The 26238-nt window shown below is 37.7% G+C and overlaps 1 protein-coding gene across 2 annotated transcripts in view; it reads right to left on the reverse strand.

Annotated features, from left to right (window-relative positions):
• The window catches only part of LOC119766963 (phosphoribosylformylglycinamidine synthase), a 138807-nt gene that overhangs the window by 80592 nt on the left and 31977 nt on the right, over positions 1-26238 (reverse strand). For both annotated transcript variants that reach the window (XM_038253703.1, XM_038253702.1), the window contains exon 2: positions 5778-6285. In XM_038253703.1, coding sequence (XP_038109631.1) covers positions 5778-6285 — 508 coding nt within the window. The remainder of the gene's footprint in view (positions 1-5777; positions 6286-26238) is intronic.

Here is a 26238-nt window from a genome sequence, read left to right on the forward strand (position 1 = left end):
GTGCGAACTAACTAAATATATAGTTCTTGCACCAATACAAAAAAAGAAGCTAATACTATAGCAAGAGCCATAGTAGATAACTTCATCTTAAGTTATGGAAAATTTTTGGAAATCAAAACCGACCAAGGTACTGAATATAATAACGAAGTTCTTAGTCAAATTTGCAAACAATTGGAAATAAAACAAACTTTTGCAACTGCCTATCACCCACAAACCATTGGTGCTCTTGAAAGAAATCATAGGTGTTTAAACGAATACCTACGATGTTTCGTTAACGAGCATCAATCGGATTGGGATGATTGGTTGAAATATTATCAATTTAATTACAACACAACTCCACATACTATTCATGGGTACACACCTTATGAATTAGTGTTCGGTGTTAAAGCAAACTTACCACATAGCAATAATCAAAGAAATCTAGATCCAGTCTACAATTTAGAAGCATACCACAATGAGTTGAAATTTAGATTACAAAAGAGACAAAATTTAACAAAGTCAATATTAGAACAGCAAAAACAAGAAAAAACTCAAATTTGTAACAAAATAATTAATCCTATCCACATACAAATAGGCGATCTGGTTTATCAAAAAAAGGAAAATAGGAGAAAACTAGATTCATTTTATCAAGGTCCATTTAGAATCACACAAATCAGAGATCCGAATTGCGAATTAGAAGAACCTATAACAAAAAAGAAAACAATAGTGCACAAAAATAGAATAATCAAATAAACCACCGAGCCTAGCATCAACAATGCAGGTAAATTTTTCCCAGCAAAAGACTGCGGAAGTGAAAAATTCGGATACAAAACAACATACACATACACATACACATACACAATGTAACAAAACACAATGTAACAAAGCAAACACACAACAACAAAAATTCATAAATATATCAAATAAATTGTAAATGGCTACTGGAGAATGGCAAAGAATAATTTTACTTCATAAAACTATTCTTTTAAAGGGGGAAGGTGTAATAGTCTGAACACCACTGCACCCATTCACACTTAATTTCCATTTTCATTACCATGCCCGGACCTCGCACAACAAGACCAGGTTTTGTCTTTCAAAACACAAACCCTGCCTGGCTGTAGAGCCCACACACAGTTAGAACCACTTGGCGCAAGCATAATTGCTGATGCTTGCGTATAGCCTTTTTCGAACCATATTTCGGTTCATCGACAATTGGCCGGGACGCTGACTCCTGCTGAGCCAGCGCAAGGGTTCAAGTACAAGCCAACTCCAGAAGTCTATACTGTAGCTCGTAAGTGTCACCACTCAAATTACATGTGATGCAACAAATTTGACTAGTATAAATACCCGAGTTCAAATAAACAAAAAAGAGTCTTTTCGGCTGGAACATCAAGGCGACTTGTCTACTTTATTTCGAGCTCCGAGCTGGTTACTGCTCCTCGCAGTCTACCACACCTTGGATAGCTCTTAATGCAAAGAAAGTCCCTGCAGGTTTCCCCGCGGTTCTTACGCCTCGCACTGTCGAACGTTTGAGATATTATAATAGAAGCAAACACCAGACGGATCCTTGATCTATCTTAAGACTCCCAATCCCTTCAGGCAAATCAGGGATCAGAGCGTATTTAATATGAGAAGTATACAACATGTTTTATAACCTTCAGATGGCCGACTGGTTATAGTCCCAGACCATCAATCCAAAGGTGTGAGTTCGAATCCCACCTGATTCTGTTTCGTTTTTTTTTTGTTCATATTCAAAGTTCCAATTCCTGATTTCAAATTTCAAAGGTACCGACCGGGATTTGATCCCTGAACCTTCTGCTTGTGAGGCAGAAGCCGTAACCATTAAGCCACGGAGCCGGTTAGCTCGACAGGTTCGCCAACTAGTGCTCCGAAAACAGGATGGTTCTGAACGCTTCCAAGTGCTCGGTTATCTCTTTCACACGCAAGCGCAACACAATTTCTTTCCACTACATACTTTCAAATATCACCATACTTAGGACCTCCTGTGTGAACGATTTAGGTGTGATGCTGGATAGCAAAATGACGTTTGCTGACCACATACGTTCCAAGGCTTCCAAAACTCTTGGCTTCATCTTTAGGATAGCTAAAAACTTCCGGGATTTAGGCTGTCTCAAAGCTCTTCATTGTTCGTTGGTCCGCTCGACTTTGGAGTACTGTTGTATTGTTTGGGCTCCCTTCTACCAGAACGCGATTTAACGCGTGGAGTCGGTCCAGCGGAAGTTCGTTAAGTACGCGCAACGTCACATTATCTGGCCTGATCCTGCCAATCCACCGAGTTACACAGAGCGCTGTAAAATGCTTAATCTCGAACTTCTTACAGTAAAGCATGACGTTGCCAAGGCGACCTTCGTTGCAGATCTCCTTCGATCGTCCATCGATTGTCCTGCCGTTGTGCAACTGGTAAACATAAACACTCTCCCTCGCGTACTCCGCAATCACTCGTTCTTAACTGTCCGCAGGGCTCTCACAAACTACGGGCAGAACGAACTGGTTTCCAGTATGTGTCGTGTTTTTAACATGTGCTCAGATCTGTTTGACTTTGACATCTCCCGTGACACAATCAAAAAACGATTCCTTAATCACCTGAAATCCCATCCCTAACCTGACGATACACACGTAGATTTTAGAACTGTGATATTTATGTTAATTTATTGAGTAAGTTTTAAGAGTGACCCGGTCTTGTATCATTTGAGTTTTGTGTACTTGTTGATGCGATAAGATGAGGTGGTTTTGTGCCTTTTTGAGAAAGTGTCTTTTATCGATAACCAGACACAGCTCAAGGGGGCTTTTGTCCACCTCCAATAAAGAAAAAATAACAAAAAAAAATAAATAACAAAATAACCAGGGTACATCACAAAAGATAGCCTTCTCAGGTGTTCGCAGAGAACTTAACCCAATGCCCATTGGGCAACAAAAAAAAAACAGTTTTGGTATCAACAACTGACGGAGGTTACATCCACATCGATAGGTCTTCGATAGTGGGTGAGCGTGATCACACGCACACCACAGGATCTACGAGTATCGATTCTACATCAACAACGATTGTTCTTCAACGGTGGGTGAGCGTGGTACGCTAAACACAAGCTGTCATGGTCAGGGACTGTGCAACTACTATCAACAATCAACAGTATTGGTATGCGAACTCTGGATTCAGCTGTAGGAACCAAACAGCTGCTCTTGGCTCTCTTTGGCAAGGAAGAACATGAAGGGTACTTGGATTGCAGAGGTGCAACGGGCACCAACTGGTCGTGTACGGATGTTACAAACACTAGGAGTTGGATAGGGAAAGGCACCAATTGTACACACTTATCAACGCGAAAGGGTCGCTCGGAAATGGAAAACACAAACATTAGGGTCAGCCATCCCAGTCGAGGAGGACTTTTGTTTATTTTCAGGAATTGAAGTAATTTTTGGATGGGTGAGAATGTTCGGGAGTAGCCCTTCGACACCCTCAGGACTACATCCCTGGTTTTTACCACTTCTTCGCTCGCTGATCAAGACCTGGCGATCAGCTCGTCCACGGTTGAGCCAAAGGACGGACTCGAGCACGGATGACCGTAGGAGCCCAAGTAGCACTCATAACTTGTCGACTGTTGAATAATAGTTAGATAGCTGTTTTGGACCAACATACGAGAAAAAATGTCAACGTTAGTTACATATCAGTTTGTTTCACTACTTGTATAACTGACTTATGTAACTCATGAGATGTGTGCCATACAAGTGTTAAAACACATTCAACTTCACTCGTTTCCAACTTCTACACAAAACATAGGGAATATGCACTCGCTCCTAACTCCATCCAATTTGCTAATTTTCACTATTAAAACAATTTATTTTGGAACACTTTTGATAAAAACTTACTTGCTCACTTCCAATTGAGCTATTTATCACTTTATTTCACTCGAAAACACTTTTTATGAGCTGTAATTGAACGTCAAAGTGCTGATATGCCAAGATGCTGTTCCCTCATCTGCAATGTTTTACAGTTAACAGTTTGTTGAATAAAAACAATATTGCACTGTTTGTTTCACTGCTTATCTAACATTGTCATGTGACGGCATCTTCTAAAAAATGGGCGTGACCAACCATTCTATAAATAACCTTAGGTTTTCTCGCTTTGTTACACAAATGTTATCGGTGAATTGATTACATAACTGATGCTCAACATATACATTCAACTTGACATTGCGTGTTGTTAGGTGGTGTAAATTTGTACATGAGGAATTTAGAGTTTCAAAAATGTTTATGTATTGAAGATTGCAATAGTTTTGATTGTTGACCGATTTATTTGTGAACATATCACTGGTAAAAGCTACAAAAATTATCAGCTTATAGAGTTTATGATAGAGAAAACAACAAATCATAATCATACCGATTTTCAATATTACTCCGTGTTATAAGTTATATAATGGAGTTATAAAACTGACTTGAAACAAACTTATATAACTTCAATTCCAATGACAGCCTTTGTTCTTTAGCTAACAAAACAGACAGCAACCTTCTTATTGACGATTAGGTCAGCTTATTTACTATGAAGCCCCGTGGAGCAATGCGGAAGAGCGCCTGGACCTGCCGTGGAGATAACAACAAGTCGTCGAAGTCGTCGGATCGAATCTTGGGAAAGAGGAAGTTCATCAAAAAAGGAAAATCTAAAAGTTCGCAATGCAGGGGAATTTCACACTAATCACATGCGCGCCATGATTGTTTTTCTTTTTTTTAATTCAATTTCGAATTATTTTAAATAAATCTTGCAGAAACAAGCGTACTTTTTTTATTAGCTTCGTCGTTGATTGAAATTCTAATAGGAAACGTTTGTTTACATGTAAGTTAGTCGACGGTTAGACAGCTGTTTTCAATCTAACTTTCCTTTCCAGTGTGCGCTTTGATTTGACAGCACAGCCGTAAACCACGCCCCTTTTTTTCGTTGAATCTCTTGTTAGATAGCACAGTGTTGTCAAACACATTTGTACAACTTACTCTGATAACATGCATCTTTTTCTGGCAAGTTATACAACAAAAAAAAGTGCGCTTTTTCCACTTCACAGGAGTTGTAGAACAAGTTGTGATAACGAGGCGGATTAGTTATACAACCAGTTAGGAAATACGTTTATCTGACAAAGTGTGTTGCTTGGGAGGGAGCGAGAGGAGACTGATAAGGGCTGACATCGCGATCATCATCGGCTTATCATCGTGGTCATAGACGGCGATCGGGGGAGCGGACGTCTACTCCGATTCTCTCTGAGAGGATCGGAGTAGAGGTCATCGCACGACCCGTTTTCTCAGGTCACTTGGGTTCAAGATGACCCACCTAAATTATTAAAGCTAGTCAATCTTTGCCAGCCAGAGCGTCAAGATTGGACCAAGGGACGCGCACGGTGCGCGCTCCCTGGCAAGAATATTTCTAAGTCCTGTAAATATATGGTGTTAGGAGAATAAACGTTCTTTTACTGTTCAGTGTAAATTTTTGTGGTGTACTTATTTTTACGGCCGCAAGCGCTCCGCCCTGGAGAATTCGACGTTGACCAAGGATTACCAGCGTAAAACAGCCCATCTACAACCTCCCCCCCCCCCCCCTCATCCGGTGTTGGGACCTGCCGCCTGACCATCCCGCTATCGAAGGCTTCTTGGTGGAAGGCGCGGTCCTATCATCTAGACATCTTTACAATTCACTCAAAAAAGAACGCCCAAGAAGCAGCGAATTGATGTTACCGTTCCAACTTTTTTGGGGATATGGGTGTAAGAATTTCAAGAAAGTACCGCATTAAAAAAAAACTTACCCAGCTTGGTGTTTTCATCCCTGATTGCAGCTGCTCCCTTTTCCATAACAGGAATGTAGTACCACCTTTTCTTAGGTTCGGTGAAGCATTCAAAAAAGTTGTTTTTGGGAATATTTTCATTCGTATATCGGCATTGCGTCATTCGATCACAAACAGTTTCAATGAGTTGGTTTACTTCACTCTCGTCAATTTTGTTTGTGTCTAACGTGAGTAGATAACGTACAGACATCTCAATTCTATCAATGAATTTGAGCCCAACGTTATGGCAAATACTAACGGTGTTTGTTGATTCTGCTGTAGAAAAGGTAAAACGGGGACCGATTTCAAAAAGCGTTTCATGTTTTAGTTTTACACTGAGATGCGAATCTGTTGACAGATTGTCATCACCCTGGGGTCCTTTCAGTATCCAACGCAGCAGTTTCAATGATTCGGTAGACAAAGCACTGCTGTTCGACACTTGTATGTGATAACATTTCTCCGCTGATAAACTAGTGACATGAGGATTGACCTGCGAGTAGAAAAGCAAAATTGAATTAACTGCCTGTGCGGATCAATAAAGGACCGCACAATCTGCTCCAACCTTCCATCGGATGGGGAAGTCGGTCGGTCCCGGCCTTGGTTGTTGTTAGGCCGTTAAGTCATTCCAGGTGTGGGAGTCGTCAAAAAAAAATCAAACCATCCACATTAACGACCCCGGGTCTTTTGTGGTCTCTATTGCAAGTTTCTGCTCGAACCTAGGAGTCCGAAGGCTTGAATGGGGAGAGGACCCAGACCTCTTTCTACTCCAAGTAACCTTCCACCCCAGTGTTTGAACTGACGACTTTTGGATTGCGAGTCCAACCGCCGCCAGCGATTCCACCGGAGTAGGCTTGGTTTGGTGTGTGGTTTGTACTTATGGCATGGAGACGACTCCTACACCTGGAATGACTTAACGGCCTAACAACCAAGGCCGGGATCGACATTTTACTTCCTCATCCGATGGAAGGTGTGGGAGTCGTCTCCCTGCTTTTTTTTTAATTTATATTTATTCAGATTTTCTCTTCCATGTACATTCATTCAGTTAAAATATTATTGAGTGTCCAATCACAATCGATGACTTTTCACCTCAATTTTAAATACTAGCAACTTTCATATATTCATGAAATATTGTAGCTTTCGCTATTCAGTGATTTCAAATGTAGGAGGTCCTACATGTACAAAAGGAAAAAGGGATACCTTAAAACTAACTTATAAACTATATAAAGAGCGGATCAATGCAGCTGAAGACTGCAATGATTTCTGTCGAAATGCATCAATTACCTTATTGGACATAACATCCAAAGTGTCGACTTCGGCTAATTGATGAAGTTCACTGGTGCTGAACCAGGGAGGAAGTTTCAGAATCATTTTCAGAATTTTGTTCTGAATCCTCTGAAGTTTTTTTCTTCCTGGTTAAGCAACAGCTTGTCCAGATCGGCACAGCATAAAGCATGGCAGGTCTGAAAATTGGTTTATAAATTAACAGTTTATTCTTGAGACAAAGTCTAGAATTCCTGTATATAAGTGGATACAAACATTTAGAGAGTGAGTGTGCGTGCTGCCGAAAGCAATTGTCTTTTTCATCGTGCATCGTGATTTTGAAGTTTTCTGCATGAAAATGCTGGACTGCGTGGGGAAAATGTCGGAAACGTCGCGAGTGTGTTGAGGGATCTCAGAAAACATGGAGTTTTACGAAGTTTTGCCATAAGTAGTGATTTTTAGTGAGTTTTCAATCAGTTTGGAGCACTCGCTTGAGGCCGCCATGATGGCGCTACGCCATCCGGAATGTTTTCGACGGTCATGCTGTAGTGTGTGTGTGATACTGCTGCTTGTTGTAATTGTGTGGCCAAAAGTGTTTAGTAGAATCGCAAAAGAAATCAGTACCGAAACCGCGGGGGAAAGAGTGAGACAACAAATACTCCAAGCCTGGATAAATAAGTGCCTTTGTATTGGTGAAAGTCTGTTGACAGCGCTGATAAGTATCGGGGAAGATTCGCGAAAAACGAAACGAAATGAGCAACAAATTGTTAGCAGTTAAAGGTGTGCGCAATATTGGATTGCGCTAGTGTTAGTGGATTGGAATATTCAGGCTGGTATGCAGAAGGAAACTCTAACGGCAACGGAAGGGGACGTTGGAGGCAACCTGAATTTGCTATGCTGAGTTGCAGCGTTTGCTCGGCTCAGGCTGTGCGTAACCGTAGAGTAGAGCCTGTGTTTACAGGAGCTTTCCAATCCGAATGCGGCTGGTGCATTACCTGGCGATTGGTGAAAAAGCGTTCTCTGACCTGGCTTGCCGAGCCAAAGGTGGTGAGCGAGAGAAGACATAAATCAGAACGGTAGGGACTAAAGAAGCTGTTATTGGAGGTAAGATTTTTCCAGTTTTCAGAGTGTGTTGGCGTTCTGTTCATTAATCAAGGTCAGTCCACTCTTTTTATTTCTATCATATTTCTGTGTGCGTTTTGCGCTATTTGTTGTTATACTCTAAATCATTTTTTCATTTATCAGCTGAATCTGATTGAAATTTTAATGTTTTGTTTGAATCAAAAATTTGTATTTTCATAATAATTATTTTAACATTATCTCATCAACAGAGAGCGAGTTTTTGCGCTATAACCATGGCAAATAGTGTCCAGGGCATTTGTGGAAATACAATGTCCCATCCTCGAGGGTCCCGGAGCACCAAAACTTCTTAGCATGGTGCTCCCAACGATTCATTGCTCTAAAAAAACAGAAACGTGAGCGGGGGATCCCCACGTTTCTTCCTCCCCTGTAGATTCAGAAATGTATTGTTGTTTGAACACTCGTGCTCAAACTCAATTCAATTCAACGAATCATCTTTGCGGTAAACTTTACGCAGTTGGCCTGGCCGCTTTAACATTTGTGATGTTTCAATGCAATTTAATGCAATGGGGCACTGCAATTGTTAATAATGACAAGAGGATGCTAGGCGTTAATCAACCTAAGGCATTTTCCAGGATGCCCTCGAAAGACTGGCTGCGCTAGGGTTAGATTAGATTAGATTAGATTAGATATAAGTGGATACAAACATTTAATATATTTGTTACATTTAACCTGTATACTTTCAATGTGATCCTTGTAAGTAAGGTTTTTGTCAAAAGCAAGTCCAAGATATTTCACTTGATCCTACCACTTTAAATTTACCTCATTCATCTTTAAAATGTGATGAATTTTTGGTTTAAGAAAATCAGCCCTTGGTTTGTGAGGGAAAATAATAAGTTGAGTTTTTGTTTTTGCAAATAGTAATTTTTCATTCTTTCAAATAAGAATTGAAAATATCCAAACTTGTTGTAATCTTCTTGTGATGATACGAAGGCTTCTACCTTTGGCGGAGATGCTTGTATCATCAGCAAAAAATGATTTCTGACATCCTGGGGGCAAATCAGGCAAGTCAGAAGTAAAAATATTGTATAAAATTGGACCCAAAATGCTTGAGGGACGCCGGCACGTACAGGTAGTTGATAAGATTTGCTATTCTGATAACATACCTGCAGAGTACGATCCGTCAAAAAATTTTGAATCATTTTCACGATATAAATCAGAAAATTAAACCTTTTCAATTTGGCAATCAAACCTTTATGCGAAACACTGTCAAATGCTTTTTCTATGTCTAGAAGAGCAGCGCCAGCAGAGACGCATCGAGCTCTACAGGCTCAATAAAAACTCCTTACCTGCTCTGTATGGTAGAACAGAGTTAAGCTCTGTATGCAGCGACCAGCTCTGTATGGGGAAACATAATGTTGATTTGCATATATCTCAAAAACGATAAGTTTTAGAAAGTTGACATGTTCTAGAAAGTTGCTGGTACCAAAAGGTTCTATATTATTGTCTCAGACGTCATTACAATTTGATTGATTTTAGCTGTGCAAAACAAGAAAAAACTATTTATTTTCTAAGATACAAGGTATAGAATATTTTTGTTTTCGACAAATTCGCTCAGCTATCAAAAATGAACAACTCTCTCGAAGACACCAAATCTTCATTAGATACCGAAATAAAAAATAAAAACTATTTTTATAATAAATACTGCTTGCGACAAACACAAAGCGACCGCGTCGTAGGCACAGGTAATATGAGGCATGTTTGGTAGAAATCGTCTGAAGTGAAAACTAGTATAGCAGAGTGTTCATAGAGAGTTTTTATGTTAAATGCTCTCGTCTGGATGGTTGAAAGAAATTTCAGATAAAATTGTACAAATTTATAAAATTATATTCTTTTTATTGTACTGGTAAGTAATTATGATTAGAAACAATAAAATTATTTTACTGCTATTTTTATGTTTGTCTTGACAAAACAAATGTTTAACAAAATTACAAGTTTCGTACAACAAATTAAGATACAAAAACAATTTCAAATACGCATGTTAAAAAAATTAAAACAAAATCTTCTAACAATTCTTTTAATTTTATAAAAAGAAAATCGGTTAACATATGTTTAACCTTATAAAGATTTCAGGAAACTTTGCCATTTTATTTAATTCAACAGATAATAAACTATAATATTCAAGCAAGATAACCATTGGTAAGCTTAATGGGAGCTAGAAAGTTTTTCAAACAGTGAACGCATTGAAGAGTTTTTAGCTCTAAATTAGAGGTGGGCAAAATCGCTCTTTTTTAGGAGCCGCTCATTTTCGTTCGCTCATTAAAAAGAGCCGCTCTTTTGAACGGCTCTTTCGCTCTTTTTCAAAATTTGGATGAAAAGGTTTTTTTTAAGAATCGTGTGATTTTATAAGTTATTTCACATTGGACTTTTATAAATTATTTGATAAAAAAAAATAAACTGAAAACGAGAAGATGCCCTTGAAAACCATAGGTCTTGGTGGTCTTCATGTCAAGATTTCTACTCGAACCTAAACATTCGAGTAATAGAATGGCATCCAAACTTAAGGCTTGAGGTCAGGCCGGCGGGGCGATTTTTTCGCTTTTTTGTTTACGTTATTGTCGCTCTCAGCGCGAGCGGCGAATGCGACGAAAACTCTCTCGTTGCTGTGCCGTGCTGCCAGACTGTGTGTTTTACACTATAGGCAAGACACGAATTCAAAACAGGTGCTTATTGTTGGTATCAAGAAGCAAATTATACTAATTTGGGGTCGCTGAACTCGAATATGACCTCAAAAATACTCCAAAGTACACAGGGAATGTGTAATTCAAGATGGCGTCCAATATGGCGGTAGAAGAATATTGGAAATGTTTATACAGAAGTTTAGCAAGCAATCAGCATCTCAAGTTTAACTAATTTGGAGTCGCTGAGCTCGAATATGACCTCAAAAATACTCTAAAGTACACAGGGAATGTGTAATCCAAGATGGCGTCCAATATGGCGGTAATAGAATATTGGAAATGTTTATGCAGAAGTTTAGCAATCAATCAGCATCTCAAATTAAACTAATTTGGGGTCGCTTAACTCAAATATGACCTCCAAAATACTCCAAAGTACACAGGGAATGTGTAATCCAAGATGGCATCCAATATGGCGGTAGTAGAATATTGGAAATGTTTATACAGAAGTTTAGCAAGCAATCAGCATCTCAAGTTTAACTAATTTGGAGTCGCTGAGCTCGAATATGACCTCAGAAATACTCTAAAGTACACAGGGAATGTGTAATCCAAGATGGCGTTCAATATGGCGGTAGTAGAATATTGGAAATGTTTATACAGAAGTTTAGCAAGCAATCAGCATCTCAAGTTTAACTAATTTGGGGTCGCTGAGCTCGAATATGACCTCAAAAATACTCTAAAGTACACAGGGAATGTGTAATCCAAGATGGCGTCCAATATGGCGGTAGTAGAATATTGGAAATGTTTATACAGAAGTTTAGCAAGCAATCAGCATCTCAAATTTAACTAATTTGGGGTCGCTAAACTCAAATATGACCTCCAAAATACTCCAAAGTACACAGGGAATGTGTAATCCAAGATGGCGTCCAATATGGCGGTAGTAGAATATTGGAAATGTTTATACAGAAGTTTAGCAAGCAATCAGCATCCCAAATTTAACTAATTTGGGGTCGCTGAGCTCGAATATGACCTCCAAAATACTCCAAAGTACACAGGGAATGTGTAATCCAAGATGGCATCCAATATGGCGGTAGAAGAATATTGGAAATGTTTATACAGAAGTTTAGCAAGCAATCAGCATCTCAAATTTAACTAATTTGGGGTCGCTGAGCTCGAATATGACCTCAAAAATACTCTAAAGTACACAGGGAATGTGTAATCCAAGATGGCGTCCAATATGGCGGTAATAAAATATTGGAAATGTTTATGCAGAAGTTTAGCAATCAATCAGCATCTCAAATTAAACTAATTTGGGGTCGCTAAACTCAAATATGACCTCCAAAATACTCCAAAGTACACAGGGAATGTGTAATCCAAGATGGCGTCCAATATGGCGGTAGTAGAATATTGGAAATGTTTATACAGAAGTTTAGCAAGCAATCAGCATCTCAAGTTTAACTAATTTGGGGTCGCTGAGCTCGAATATGACCTCAAAAATACTCTAAAGTACACAGGGAATGTGTAATCCAAGATGGCGTCCAATATGGCGGTAGTAGAATATTGGAAATGTTTATACAAAAGTTTAGCAAGCAATCAGCATCTCAAGTTTAACTAATTTGGGGTCGCTGAGCTCGAATATGACCTCAAAATACTCCAAAGTACACAGGGAATGTGTAATCCAAGATGGCGTCGTTCTGTGTGCTTTGGGGTATTTTTGAAGTCATATTTGGTTATAGCAACCTCAAATTAGTTGAGCTGGTGATTACCTGTTACATTCCTGAATAATTTATTTCAATATTACATCAGATTAGTTTTTTCTTGAATAATAATATATTTATTATATTTTTATATTTTTATATTTTTTCATTTTTATTTTTTTTTATTTTTATATTTTAACATTTTTATATTTTTATATTTTTATATTTTTATATTTTTATATTTTTATATTTTTATATCTTTATATTTTTTTATTTTTTTATTTTTATATTTTTATATTTTTATATTTTTATATTTTTATATTTTTACATTTTTATATTTTTATATTTTTATATTTTTATATTTTTATATTTTTGTATCTTTGTATTTTTGTATTTTTGTATTTTTGTATTTTTGTATTTTTGTATTTTTGTATTTTTGTATTTTTGTATTTTGTATTTTTGTATTTTTTATTTGTATTTTTATTTTTTTGTATTTTTGTATTTTTGTATTTTTGTATTTTGTATTTTGTATTTTTGTATTTTGTATTTTGTATTTTTGTATTTGTATTTTTGTATTTTGTATTTTTGTATTTTTGTATTTTGTATTTTTGTATTTTTGTATTTTGTATTTTTGTATTTTTGTATTTTTGTATTTTTGTATTTTTATTTTTGTATTTTTGTATTTTGTATTTTTGTATTTTGTATTTTTGTATTTTTGTATTTTTGTATTTTGTATTTTTGTATTTTTGTATTTTGTATTTTTGTATTTTGTATTTTTGTATTTTGTATTTTTGTATTTTTGTATTTTGTATTTTTGTATTTTGTATTTTGTATTTTGTATTTTTGTTTATTTTTGTATTTTTGTATTTTTGTATTTTTGTATTTTGTATTTTGTATTTTTTTTTATTTTGTATTTTTGTATTTTTGTATTTTTTTTTGTATTTTTGTATTTTGTATTTTTGTATTTTGTATTTTGTATTTTTGTATTTTGTATTTTGTATTTTGTATTTTGTATTTTTGTATTTTTGTATTTTTGTATTTTTGTATTTTTGTATTTTTGTATTTTTGTATTTTTGTATTTTTGTATTTTTGTATTTTTGTATTTTTGTATTTTTGTATTTTTGTATTTTTGTATTTTTGTATTTTTGTATTTTTGTATTTTTATATTTTTATAATTTTATATTTTTATATTTTTATATTTTTATATTTTTATATTTTTATATTTTTATATTTTTATATTTTTATATCTTTATATTTTTTTATTTTTTTATTTTTATATTTTTATATTTTTATATTTTTATATTTTTACATTTTTATATTTTTATATTTTTATATTTTTGTATCTTTGTATTTTTGTATTTTTGTATTTTTGTATTTTTGTATTTTTGTATTTTTGTATTTTTGTATTTTTGTATTTTTGTATTTTTGTATTTTTGTATTTTTGTATTTTTGTATTTTTGTATTTTGTATTTTTGTTTTTGTATTTTGTATTTTTGTATTTTGTATTTTTGTATTTTTGTATTTTGTATTTTTGCATTTTTGCATTTTTGTATTTTGTATTTTTGTATTTTTTGTATTTTTGTATTTTTGTATTTTGTATTTTGTATTTTGTATTTTTGTATTTTGTATTTTTGTATTTTGTATTTTGTATTTTTGTATTTTTGTATTTTTGTATTTTTGTATTTTTGTATTTTTGTATTTTTGTATTTTGTATTTTTGTATTTTTGTATTTTTATTTTTGTATTTTTGTATTTTGTATTTTGTATTTTTGTATTTTTGTATTTTGTATTTTGTATTTTTGTATTTTTGTATTTTTGTATTTTTGTATTTTTGTATTTTTGTATTTTGTATTTTTGTATTTTTGTATTTTTGTATTTTGTATTTTTGTATTTTTGTATTTTGTATTTTTGTATTTTTGTATTTTGTATTTTTGTATTTTTGTATTTTTGTATTTGTATTTTGTATTTTTGTATTTTGTATTTTTGTATTTTGTATTTTTGTATTTTTGTATTTTTGTATTTTTGTATTTTTGTATTTTGTATTTTTGTATTTTTGTATTTTGTATTTTGTATTTTGTATTTTGTATTTTGTATTTTTGTATTTTTGTATTTTTGTATTTTTATTATTTGTATTTTTGTATTTTGTATTTTTGTATTTTTGTATTTTTGTATTTTTGTATTTTATTTTTGTATTTTGTATTTTTGTATTTTTGTATTTTTGTATTTTTGTATTTTTGTATTTTTATTTTTTTGTATTTTTGTATTTTTGTATTTTGTATTTTGTATTTTTGTATTTTTGTATTTTGTATTTTTGTATTTTGTATTTTTGTATTTTGTATTTTTGTTTTTTGTATTTTTATTTTTGTATTTTTGTATTTTGTATTTTGTATTTTTGTATTTGTATTTTTGTATTTTTGTATTTTTGTATTTTTGTATTTTTGTATTTTTGTATTTTTGTATTTTGTATTTTTGTATTTTTGTATTTTTGTATTTTTGTATTTTTGTATTTTTGTATTTTTGTATTTTTGTATTTTGTATTTTGTATTTTTGTATTTTTGTATTTTTGTATTTTGTATTTTGTATTTTTGTATTTTTGTATTTTTGTATTTTTGTATTTTGTATTTTTGTATTTTGTATTTTTGTATTTTTGTATTTTTGTATTTTTGTATTTTTGTATTTTGTATTTTGTATTTTTGTATTTTGTATTTTTGTATTTTTGTATTTTGTATTTTGTATTTTTGTATTTTTGTATTTTTGTATTTTTGTATTTTTGTATTTTTGTATTTTTGTATTTTTGTATTTTGTATTTTGTATTTTTGTATTTTTGTATTTTTGTATTTTTGTATTTTGTATTTTTGTATTTTTGTATTTTTGTATTTTTGTATTTTTGTATTTTGTATTTTTGTATTTTGTATTTTTGTATTTTGTATTTTTGTATTTTTGTATTGTATTTTTGTATTTTTGTATTTTTGTATTTTTGTATTTTTGTATTTTTGTATTTTTGTATTTTTGTATTTTTGTATTTTTGTATTTTTGTATTTTTGTATTTTTGTATTTTTGTATTTTTGTATTTTTGTATTTTTGTATTTTTGTATTTTTGTATTTTTGTATTTTTGTATTTTTGTATCTCCTTGAGGCTATCCGGATATGATCTGAGGTCAAAAATTACCGACCCCTACTTTGTTACGACGGTAGACCCATGGGCCGTAACTCCCGGGACTCTACAGAGGATCCAGATCATCATCACGTATCAGTAGGCAAGTCCCTGAACCTCCATGAGGCTATCCAGATATGATCTGGGGTCAAAAACCACCGACCACTGCCTTGTTACGACGGTAGATCCATGGGCCGTAACTCCCTAGACTCTATAGAAGACCCAGAACATCACCACGTATCGGTAGACAAGTCCGTGAACATCCCTGAAGATATCCGGATATGATTCTGAGGTCAACAACCACCGACCTCTGCCTTGTTACGACGGTAGATCCATGGGCCGTAATTCCCGGGACTCTACCGAAGACCCAGAACATCACCTCGTATCGGTAGACAAGTCCCTGAACCTCCCTGAAGATATCCGGATATGATCTGAGGTCAAAGACTACCCACCTCCGCCTTGTTACGACGGCAGATCCATGGGCCATAACTCCCGGACTCAACAGAAGACCCAGAACATCACCACGTATCGGTAGACAAGTCCCTGAGTCTCCCTGAAGATATCCGGATATGATCTGAGGTCAAAAACTACCAACCTCTGCCTTGTTACGACCGTTGTCCCATGGGCCGTAAATGCCGGGACTCTACAGAGGACCCAGATCATCATTACGTATCAGTAGATAAGTCCCTGAACCTCCCTGAGGCTATCCGGATATGACGTGACCAACCACCTCTACCTTGTTACAATGGTGGATCCATGGGCCGTAACTCCCGGGACTCTACAGAAGACCCAGAACATCACCACGTATCGGTTGACAAGTCCCTGAACCTCCCTGAGGCTATCCGTATATGACGTGAGGTCAGGAACCAACCACCTCTATCCTGTTACGACGGTAGATCCTTGTGCCGTAACTCCCGGGACTCTACAGATGATCCAGATCATCATCACGTATCAGTAGGCAAGTCCCTGAACCTCCATGAGGCTATCCAGATATGATCTGGGGTCAAAAACCACCGACCACTGCCTTGTTACGACGGTAGATCCATGGGCCGTAACTCCCTAGACTCTATAGAAGACCCAGAACATCACCACGTATCGGTAGACAAGTCCGTGAACCTCCCTGAAGATATCCGGATATGATTCTGAGGTCAACAACCACCGACCTCTGCCTTGTTACGACGGTAGATCCATGAGCCGTAACTCCCGGGAATCTAAAGAAGACCACGTATCCACGTATCGGTAGACAAGTCCCTGAACCTCCCTGAAGATATCCGGATATGATCTGAGTTCAAAACCACCGACCTCTACTTTGTTACGACGGTAGATCCATGGGCCGTAACTCCCGGGACTCTACAGAAGACCCAGATCATCACCACGTATCGGTAGACAAGTCCGTGAACCTCCCTGAAGATATCCGGATATGATCTGAGGTCAACAACCACCGACCTCTGCCTTGTTACGACGGTAGATCCATGGGCCGTAATTCCCGGGACTCTACAGAAGACCCAGAACATCACCTCGTATCGGTAGACAAGTCCCTGAACCTCCCTGAAGATATCCGGATATGATTTGAGGTCAAAAATTACCCACCTCCGCCTTGTTACGACGGCAGATCCATGGGCCATAACTCCCGGGACTCTACAGAAGACCCAGAACATCACCACGTATCGGTAGACAAGTCCCTGAGTCTCCCTGAAGATATCCGGATATGATCTGAGGTCAAAAACTACCGACCTCTACTTTGTTACGACGGTAGATCCATGGGCCGTAACTCCGGGACTCTATAGAAGACCCAGAACATCACCACGTATCGGTTGACAAGTCCCTGAACCTCCCTGAGGCTATCCGTATATGACGTGAGGTCAGGAACCAACCACCTCTATCCTGTTACGACGGTAGATCCTTGTGCCGTAACTCCGGGACTCTACAGATGATCCAGATCATCATCACGTATCAGTAGGCAAGTCCCTGAACCTCCATGAGGCTATCCAGATATGATCTGGGGTCAAAACCACCGACCACTGCCTTGTTACGACGGTAGATCCATGGGCCGTAACTCCCTAGACTCTATAGAAGACCCAGAACATCACCACGTATCGGTAGACAAGTCCGTGAACCTCCCTGAAGATATCCGGATATGATTCTGAGGTCAACAACCACCGACCTCTGCCTTGTTACGACGGTAGATCCATGAGCCGTAACTCCCGGGACTCTACAGAGGATCCAGATCATCATCACGTATCGGTAGACAAGTCCCTGAACCTCCCTGAAGATATCCGGATATGATTTGAGATCAAAAATTACCCACCTCCGCCTTGTTACGACGGCAGATCCATGGGCCATAACTCCCGGGACTCTACAGAAGACCCAGAACATCACCACGTATCGGTAGACAAGTCCGTGAACCTCCCTGAAGATATCCGGATATGATCTGAGGTCAACAACCACCGACCTCTGCCTTGTTACGACGGTAGATCCATGGGCCGTAATTCCCGGGACTCTACAGAAGACCCAGAACATCACCTCGTATCGGTAGACAAGTCCCTGAACCTCCCTGAAGATATCCGGATATGATTTGAGGTCAAAAATTACCCACCTCTGCCTTGTTACGACGGCAGATCCATGGGCCATAACTCCCGGGACTCTACAGAAGACCCAGAACATCACCACGTATCGGTAGACAAGTCCCTGAGTCTCCCTGAAGATATCCGGATATGATCTGAGGTCAAAAACTACCGACCTCTACTTTGTTACGACGGTAGATCCATGGGCCGTAACTCCCGGGACTCTATAGAAGACCCAGAACATCACCACGTATCGGTTTACAAGTCCCTGAACCTCCCTGAGGCTATCCGTATATGACGTGAGGTCAGGAACCAACCACCTCTATCCTGTTACGACGGTAGATCCTTGGGCCGTAACTTCCGGAAGTTCTTGGAGAACTTCAAACATCTCTACAGGAACAATAGAGTATCTTTGGATGACCTAAAACATCACTACATACAAAATTCCCCGAGACACCCTGAAGCTACGCAAGCATGACCTCCAAGTCGAAAATACCTCATACTAGTAGATGTCCGAAGGTTTGATGATAAAATATTTTTCGACAATCAACATACCATGATCACAAAACCCTTAGTCGACATAACAAGAAATCGACATAACTGACATAACATGCCGGTGGTAACATGCTATTTTGTCGACTTTCCCCAAAAAATAGTTTCACCAAATATTATGTTCAAAATAAAAAATATTGTACCATAAACTTTTACGAAGAAATACAAGAAATTATTCTGGCATCACTGTAACCGGACCCAACAGCAGAAAAGCGGGAGAGAGCGTGAGAGTGCAAAAACACGTGGAAATATTTGCTTTCAAATTTTTTTCGGAAATAGCCAAATATGTAAATATTTGTTAGGCAAACTATGACTTTCTATACACCAAATTGTAGGAATTATCTCGACTACAACCTAATAAAATATCATGCCTAAATTTGTGTTTTATAAGTACAAAATATTCATGCGAATTCGACATACTACCAAAATATGCCACTAAATAGCCAATATTTTACGTAAAACTCAATCAATCATGTTCAAATTTTACCCCGAGATACTTTGGGATGTTGTCAACAAATGTTAAAGACGGTTTTTTGAAAAACATCTTAGAATTCGAGAAATAAATATTCTCCCAAAAAATTTGGATTTGCTGCCCGATAGCCTTAAATCTTAGATGCCGGAAAAATTGCTTGTAATTTTAAAATTGTATTAATTTCTACATTAATTGAAATAATGCTAATATTTTATTTGTTAATTTAATTTAATCGGTCTTTATCGGTGAAAGTTGACGCAAATTTTAGAAGAAAGATAATGATTTTTTTTTAGGTCGATAGGTCGACTAAGAGTTAAGAAGAAGATATAAAGGACGGAAAACTAAGTCAGCGAAGGGCCATTTGAGGAAGTATGTGTGTGTGATCAAGTCTTTTAGCCTTCTAATTTGGCTCTGTACAAGTACTGAGCGAAACACACAGTAAATGTACAGAGACAACTTATTCCTGCAGCGTCATCCATATGACTCTCGGACGGCCAAAAGAAATGATCGCACACCGCCTATACATTCAACCGGGGTACGGTTGTACGCCGGTAATGCAGTACGGCTTTGTCTTGAATACTAAGCTACCAGAGCAAGGCTCAAGACACATCCCAGAAATATTCGAACGCAATAAATGTCATCGGTAGAACCAAAGTAACGTGCCGGTTGTATGTATAGGCTGTGTGCGATCATTTCTTTTGGCCGTCCGGGAGTCATATGGATGTCTCTGTACATTTACTGTGTGTTTCGCTCAGTACTTGTACAGAGCCAAATTAGAAGGCTAAAAGACTTGATCACACACACATACGTCCTCAAATGGCGCTTCGCTGACTTAATTTTCCGTCCTTTATATCTTCTTCTATGACTCTTAGTCGACCTATCCACCTAAAAAAATTCATTATCTTTCTTCTAAAATTTGCGTCAACTTTCACCGATAAAGACCGATTAAATTAAATTAACATCAGTTCTCGGTGACCAAAACAATATGGGAATATTTTATTTGGAGAAAATATTCTGTGAACTTTTTCTACATTCTGATTGAATCGATAAAATATGCAGTATTCAGTATTAAGTACATTTTTGGTAAGATTTTAACAAATCATTTACTTTTGGGATTAATTTTTATATGCATTGACATTTTTGAAATTGCATTTCCAATTCTAAAAAACAAATTTAATACTAATTTTTTTTTGAAAATTCAATAAATTATATTTAAATAAAAAATCATGCCATCTTGAAACGGTTCTTTCAAAAGACCGGAGATTAAAAAAGAACCGCGGTTCTTTTTTTGTGAGCCACGGTTCGTTCGCTCTTTTCAGTGAACCGGCTCTTTGAGCGGCTCGCTCTTTTTTTGTCCACCTCTAAAATGCTCTCTATGGAAATTTGCCATTTTATTACCTGTATTCTTAATATTTTTTTATTTTAGTTAATATTTTTTTTTAGTTAAAAAAAACTGGATTTTTCGACGCGCCACGCGCAAAAATGGAAAAAAGACGAAAACGGGAAAAATCTACTTTTTTCACTAAAACTGCGATAACTTTAAAATTTCAGCGATGGGAGGATCGAAGTAGCCATGCGCGAGATCGGACGTGAAATTTGTTCGGTGCCGAAAATTTGACGTTTTTCTTCGGTTTAGAGTTATTTTTCATTGGCAAATTCCAAGAAAGTTTCTGATGATTTTTTTCGGAGTTGTTTTTGCTGTAAGTGAATCTACAAGCTGAAAACAAAAGTAAAGCTCTGCATGATTTTTTTCGTGTGGCGTAACGGGAAGGATTTCCGTTTGGTTCCAGCCGTTCCGGCAAGGCCAGAAGTTGTTCACAACCCGCGGATGCCTGGATCCGATGATGTTCTAGTGAAGCAACAGCATTGTATTCGATGTATATTCGGTTTGTCGAATGCTTTGGAGACCCTTGGTGAGATCTTTCCATACGTTTTGTTTTTGCTAGATAATTCATATTATATTCTATTTATTAAATGCAATATCCTTCCTACTCCACCCCATCTACCATGTCCTTAATCCAAATTCTACCCCCCTCCTCCCTCTTCCCCCTCCTTGAATAATAATAATTACTTGCCAAATTTACACTTACACACCCAACCACAACTCATTCGGAGCGTTTGGTACGGTATGTCCACGCATCCTTCCTCCCCTGTTGATTCTGTGAAATGTGATCCGTTCTCAGAATCTGTCTCTGCGGTTAATGCAACGCAGTAGGCCTGGCCGCTTTAATTTTTGCAATACATGTTCGGGGTTACTCGGATGTAATGCAATCATTAATATTGACAAGAAAGGACTTGGGGCGTAATCTAAGCAAAAGTTCTTCCAGGATGCTTTCTTCGGACTGGCTGCGCTTGTGTTCGATTAGATTAGATTAGATTAGATAACTTTAAAATTTCAGCGATGACCTGTAGGTACCAAAAGTTGCGTCTTTTAATTACAAAAATTTTGGTATCCTAGATTTTTGGTAGCTAGATTTTTTAAACTTCTTACTATTTTTCCCAAATAGCCAAACTAATCACCTTTCTATTGCGTCTAGGACAGCTAAAATCGGATGAAATGGCGCGGAGATATGATTTTTTGAAAAAAGTGGTTTTTGCGAAAATCGACGAAAATTGCCATTTTTCGAACCACCCTAACATGGCGTAGGTCACCTTAATGGCCAATCAAAAAAATACGAGTCTAATTATTTCGGCCAAGGATCCCCCAGAAAAATTTTGAGCCCGATCGGAGAACTTTTTTTTTCGTGAGGAATTGCTGAATATTTAGAATACAGGTAATAAAATGGTAAATTTCCATAGAGAGCATAAAAACTTTTCACTAATGTCTTTTGTTTGAAAAATAAAAAAATATTTAGAATACAGGTAATAAAATGGTAAGCTTAATGGGAGCTTAAAACTCTTCACTGATTTCCTTGCTTGAGAAACAAAGAAAAAAAGGTTTTTGCTATTTAATTTCAATTTCTTATTTGGTTTAAAAAAGGTGACAAAATTTAAAAAAAATGTCATAGAGATTATTTAGAGCTTAAAACTTTCTAATGGTTATCTTGCTTGAATATTATAGCACAGACAAACAGACGTGACTCTCCATACAAATAATTTTTGAAAATCATCGTTCTTCATCGAACCACCAAATCACGGCGACGCCAGCGCTGCCTGGTGAGCTTATGCCGAAGCGCAGCCCAAACATACCAATAGAAACCCATTAATGTCATGTGTCATGTCAGTGTATGCGTGAGACAATCAAGCCTTAACGATTGTAAACATCAACAGCACATTGTTATCCGAGCATTCGTTGGAGAAGGTTGTCTGATTCAACATGACCCGTCGTGTCCCGGCGCAAAACACCGGCAATATCGCCCTACCTGCGGCTCAAGCAGGCAAAAAAGTGGGAATTTCCAAAAGGAAGGTTGAGGCCTCAACTGATGGCCAAAAACCGGGGATTTCCAAAAGGAAGGAGCTTTTGGAATTGACATCGAACAGCAAAAAGACGAAAAAGAGCGACGGTACTGTACCGATGGATGAGGAGGAGGAGAACTCTTCATCGCACGAGGAGCAGCTATTGAAGAACAACAAGTTCGCTGGACTGCCTGACGAGGAACAGGTAACGGAAGCAAAGGAGAATGAAGTGAAACAGCGAAAGGAGAAACTGCCTCCTTTTTATGTGCGGCAATCATCGGCAACGATCGACTTTCGAGCGGGGCTGGTTGAACTCATCAAGTCTGGGAAAGAACCAAGGCAACATTCGTCTGTGTCAGGATGGATTTAAGGTGCTGGTGCAATCCAGGCAGCACTATCAACTGGTCAAGGATTACTTGACCGAAAACGAGGCGGTGTACTTTACCCATGATGTCGCCATGGATAAGCCGTACAAAATCGTCGTCAGAGGTCTGTACGACATGCCAGTGGAGGAATTAGCTGCCGAGCTAAAAGTTTTGAAACTGGATGTGTTGGCCGTGCACAAAATGAGCAGACGCAACAAAGACATCAAGTACCGTGACCAGCTCTACCTGCTGCATTTGGCTAAGGGATCGACGACGCTTCCTGAGCTGAAGGCAATCCGAGCGGTTTTCAACATTATCGTGTCGTGGGAGCGATACCGACCAGTGCACCGTGACGTCACACAATGCTTCAACTGCCTGGGCTTCGGGCACGGAGGTAAGAACTGCCACCTGAAGCGTCGTTGCGCCAAATGTGGTACCGATGCGCATCCAAGATTCGCTGATGAAATGCCTCAACTGCAACGGTGAGCACTCGTCAACCGACAGAAAGTGCCCCAAGAGAGCTGAGTTCGTGAAAATTCGGCAGCAAGCATCGACGAAGAATCAGCCTCAGCGTCGTAGAACTCCTCCAGCCCTGGTGGAGCAAAACTTTCCACCTCTTCAACCGCGACGCCAGGTCCCGAACTTGGCACCCTTGCCGTTGGATCCCAGGAAGAGAGCTGAGATGAATCAACCGCGGCCGGGTTCCAGCCAGGAGCCGAGACCGTCACCACCGGGCTTCAGCCAGGAGCCAAGACCAACCCAAGAACCAGCAGTTGAGGAACATGGTAATGATCTTTACACCTCAACCGAACTCCTCAATATTTTCAAACAGATGTCCGCTGCACTGCGTGGATGCAAAACCAAGACCCAGCAGATTGAAGTGCTGACCTCGTTCGTCATCCAGTATGGATCGTAGGTCCCTCAAGCTGCTGAATTGGAACGCTTGCTCCATTAGGAGGAAGAACTTAGAGCTGGTGGATTTTCTTCGCGAGAAGGAGATCGACGTAGCTGCCATCACGGAAACTCATCTGAAGCCCGGTGAAAAAGTTTATCTGCAAAACTACAAGATCGCGACGCAGCTTGACAGGACCACCTCTGGAGGAGGAGGTGTGCTTGTCGCTGTTCATCGTGATCTCAAGCCACGCCGGCTGCCACACTTCAAGCTGGACATCATCGAGGCCGTTGGGGTGGAAATTCCCACTTCTTGGCCCAGTACTCTTCATTGCTGCATACTGCCCACGTCAGGTGAATTCCAGAGATGGTTCAGCAGCAAAACTGAAAAGCGATATCCAGAAGCTGACACGGCGGAGCGCAAAGTACATCATCGCTGGTGACCTCAACGCGAAGCATGAAGTTTGGGGCAACAGCAAGAGGTAACGGAACGGAGTGATTCTGCACAACGATCTGCAAAACGGATACTACAACGTTGTGAGTTCAGATCGTCCAACGAGGGTGGCTCGGTCTGGGAATCACTCAATCATCGACTTCTTCATCAACAATATGGCTGAGAATGTGGCTCATCCTGAGGTGTTTGAAGAGTTGAGTTCTGATCACTATCCGGTGGTTGTGGAGGTTGGAGCTTCCGTTACTCCGCAGAGGCAACCAACCCGGAAAGATTACCACAACGTTGACTGGCAGCAGTTTCAGCAAGTGGTCGACAGCAACATCGACTATGATCAACACCCTGAAACTTCTGCTGATATTGATCGTTCGCTGGAGGTGATCCAGCAGGCTATCAACCAAGCAGAGGCTGCCAATGTTCGGGAGGTTCCTGTTAATTTTAAGGTAACTGATATTGACGTAGATACTAAACACTTGATAAGACTTAAGAATGTTTGTAGAAGACAATATCAACGGACTGGGGACTATGACAAAAAGATTTCAGTAAACAATTTGAACAAAATCATACAAGACCGACTTGACAATATCAGAAATCAAGAATTTTCAAAACATGTAAGCCAGCTTGGGAATTATTCAAAACCATTTTGGAGACTTTCAAAAGTTCTTAAAAACAAACCAAAGCCTATTCCTCCTCTTATTGTTGAGGATTCTCCTTTGATTACATCCGAGGAAAAGGCAAATGCACTTGGGCTTCATTTTGTTAGTTCTCATAATCTTGGCGCTTCTATGACCAGTCGTAAAGAAACATCAGTTGCCAATAGTATTTCAACAATCAATAACTCTACCTTTGAATTTCCTGCAGATTCCCATGTTTCTGGTGAGGAAGTCAAAGTTGCAGTAAAACAAATGAAAAATATGAAAGCTCCTGGCTTTGATAACATTTTTGCCTTCCTCACCTCACTGAGGCAAGGCTATAAAATCACTCGAAAAATGAACTTCTTAAATACGACTCCTAGATATACCTTCACGTATACCTATCGACTCAGAATCAAATTCTGAACAAATGTCTGTGGGGATGTGTGTAGACATGATTTTTTTCCACACGATTATCTCAGAACTGGCTGAACCGATTTTGGCCGGATCCGCCTTATTCTGTTCGTTTTGAGGTCCCCTAAGACCCTATTAAATTTTATTCTGTTTAGTGAAGTACTTTTAAAGTCATGCCAAGAAAAAGTTTTTTTGTAGCTACAAAAAAGGGTGATTTTTGCATAACCTCAAAGGCCGGGTCTTTTTGCTTACGCGCGAGAGTCGCGCAGCATGCGTAGGGATTTTGGTCCGACCACGCGGGGGATTGATTGGCAGCCACACCCCCTTGCATGCGTATCGCCCGGTTGCCACATTGCTTAAGCAGCATCTGCGTCTCTTCTGGAAAAAAATCTGTATAAATTATGTTGCTTCATCATTTTGTCTCGACAAAGATTTACACGAACTTTTTACTGAAATATATAACTCATGAGACTTTTCTCCTTTATTTTGGAGAGTTGGTAAAAAAAGAATTGAAAATTGCTGTTCAAGTAAAATCAATATATTATAAAAAAATAAATGAAAAAATTTAAAAAAAAAACTCCTAAATTAATTTGTAAATACAACATGAACGCGAGGAAGGCACCAACCACCTTATGGTGGATTAAGTAACGTTTTAATCTAGTGTTGACTGTGTCTTGCGAACCTTCGAGGTGAACGGACACTAGAGCTGCGGTATTTTTTACTACCTAAGCTCAGAGTTATTTAAAAAAAATTCACAGTCTTTTTAAAGACTTCCTGAGTTATCTTTCCAAATTCTAAACAGTCTTTTCAAGACTAACCCCACCTGAAATTTTGTTGTATT

Source organism: Culex quinquefasciatus, chromosome 2 (genome assembly GCF_015732765.1).
Source record: "Culex quinquefasciatus strain JHB chromosome 2, VPISU_Cqui_1.0_pri_paternal, whole genome shotgun sequence".
In the NCBI taxonomy this organism is placed as follows: Eukaryota; Metazoa; Arthropoda; class Insecta; order Diptera; family Culicidae; genus Culex; species Culex quinquefasciatus.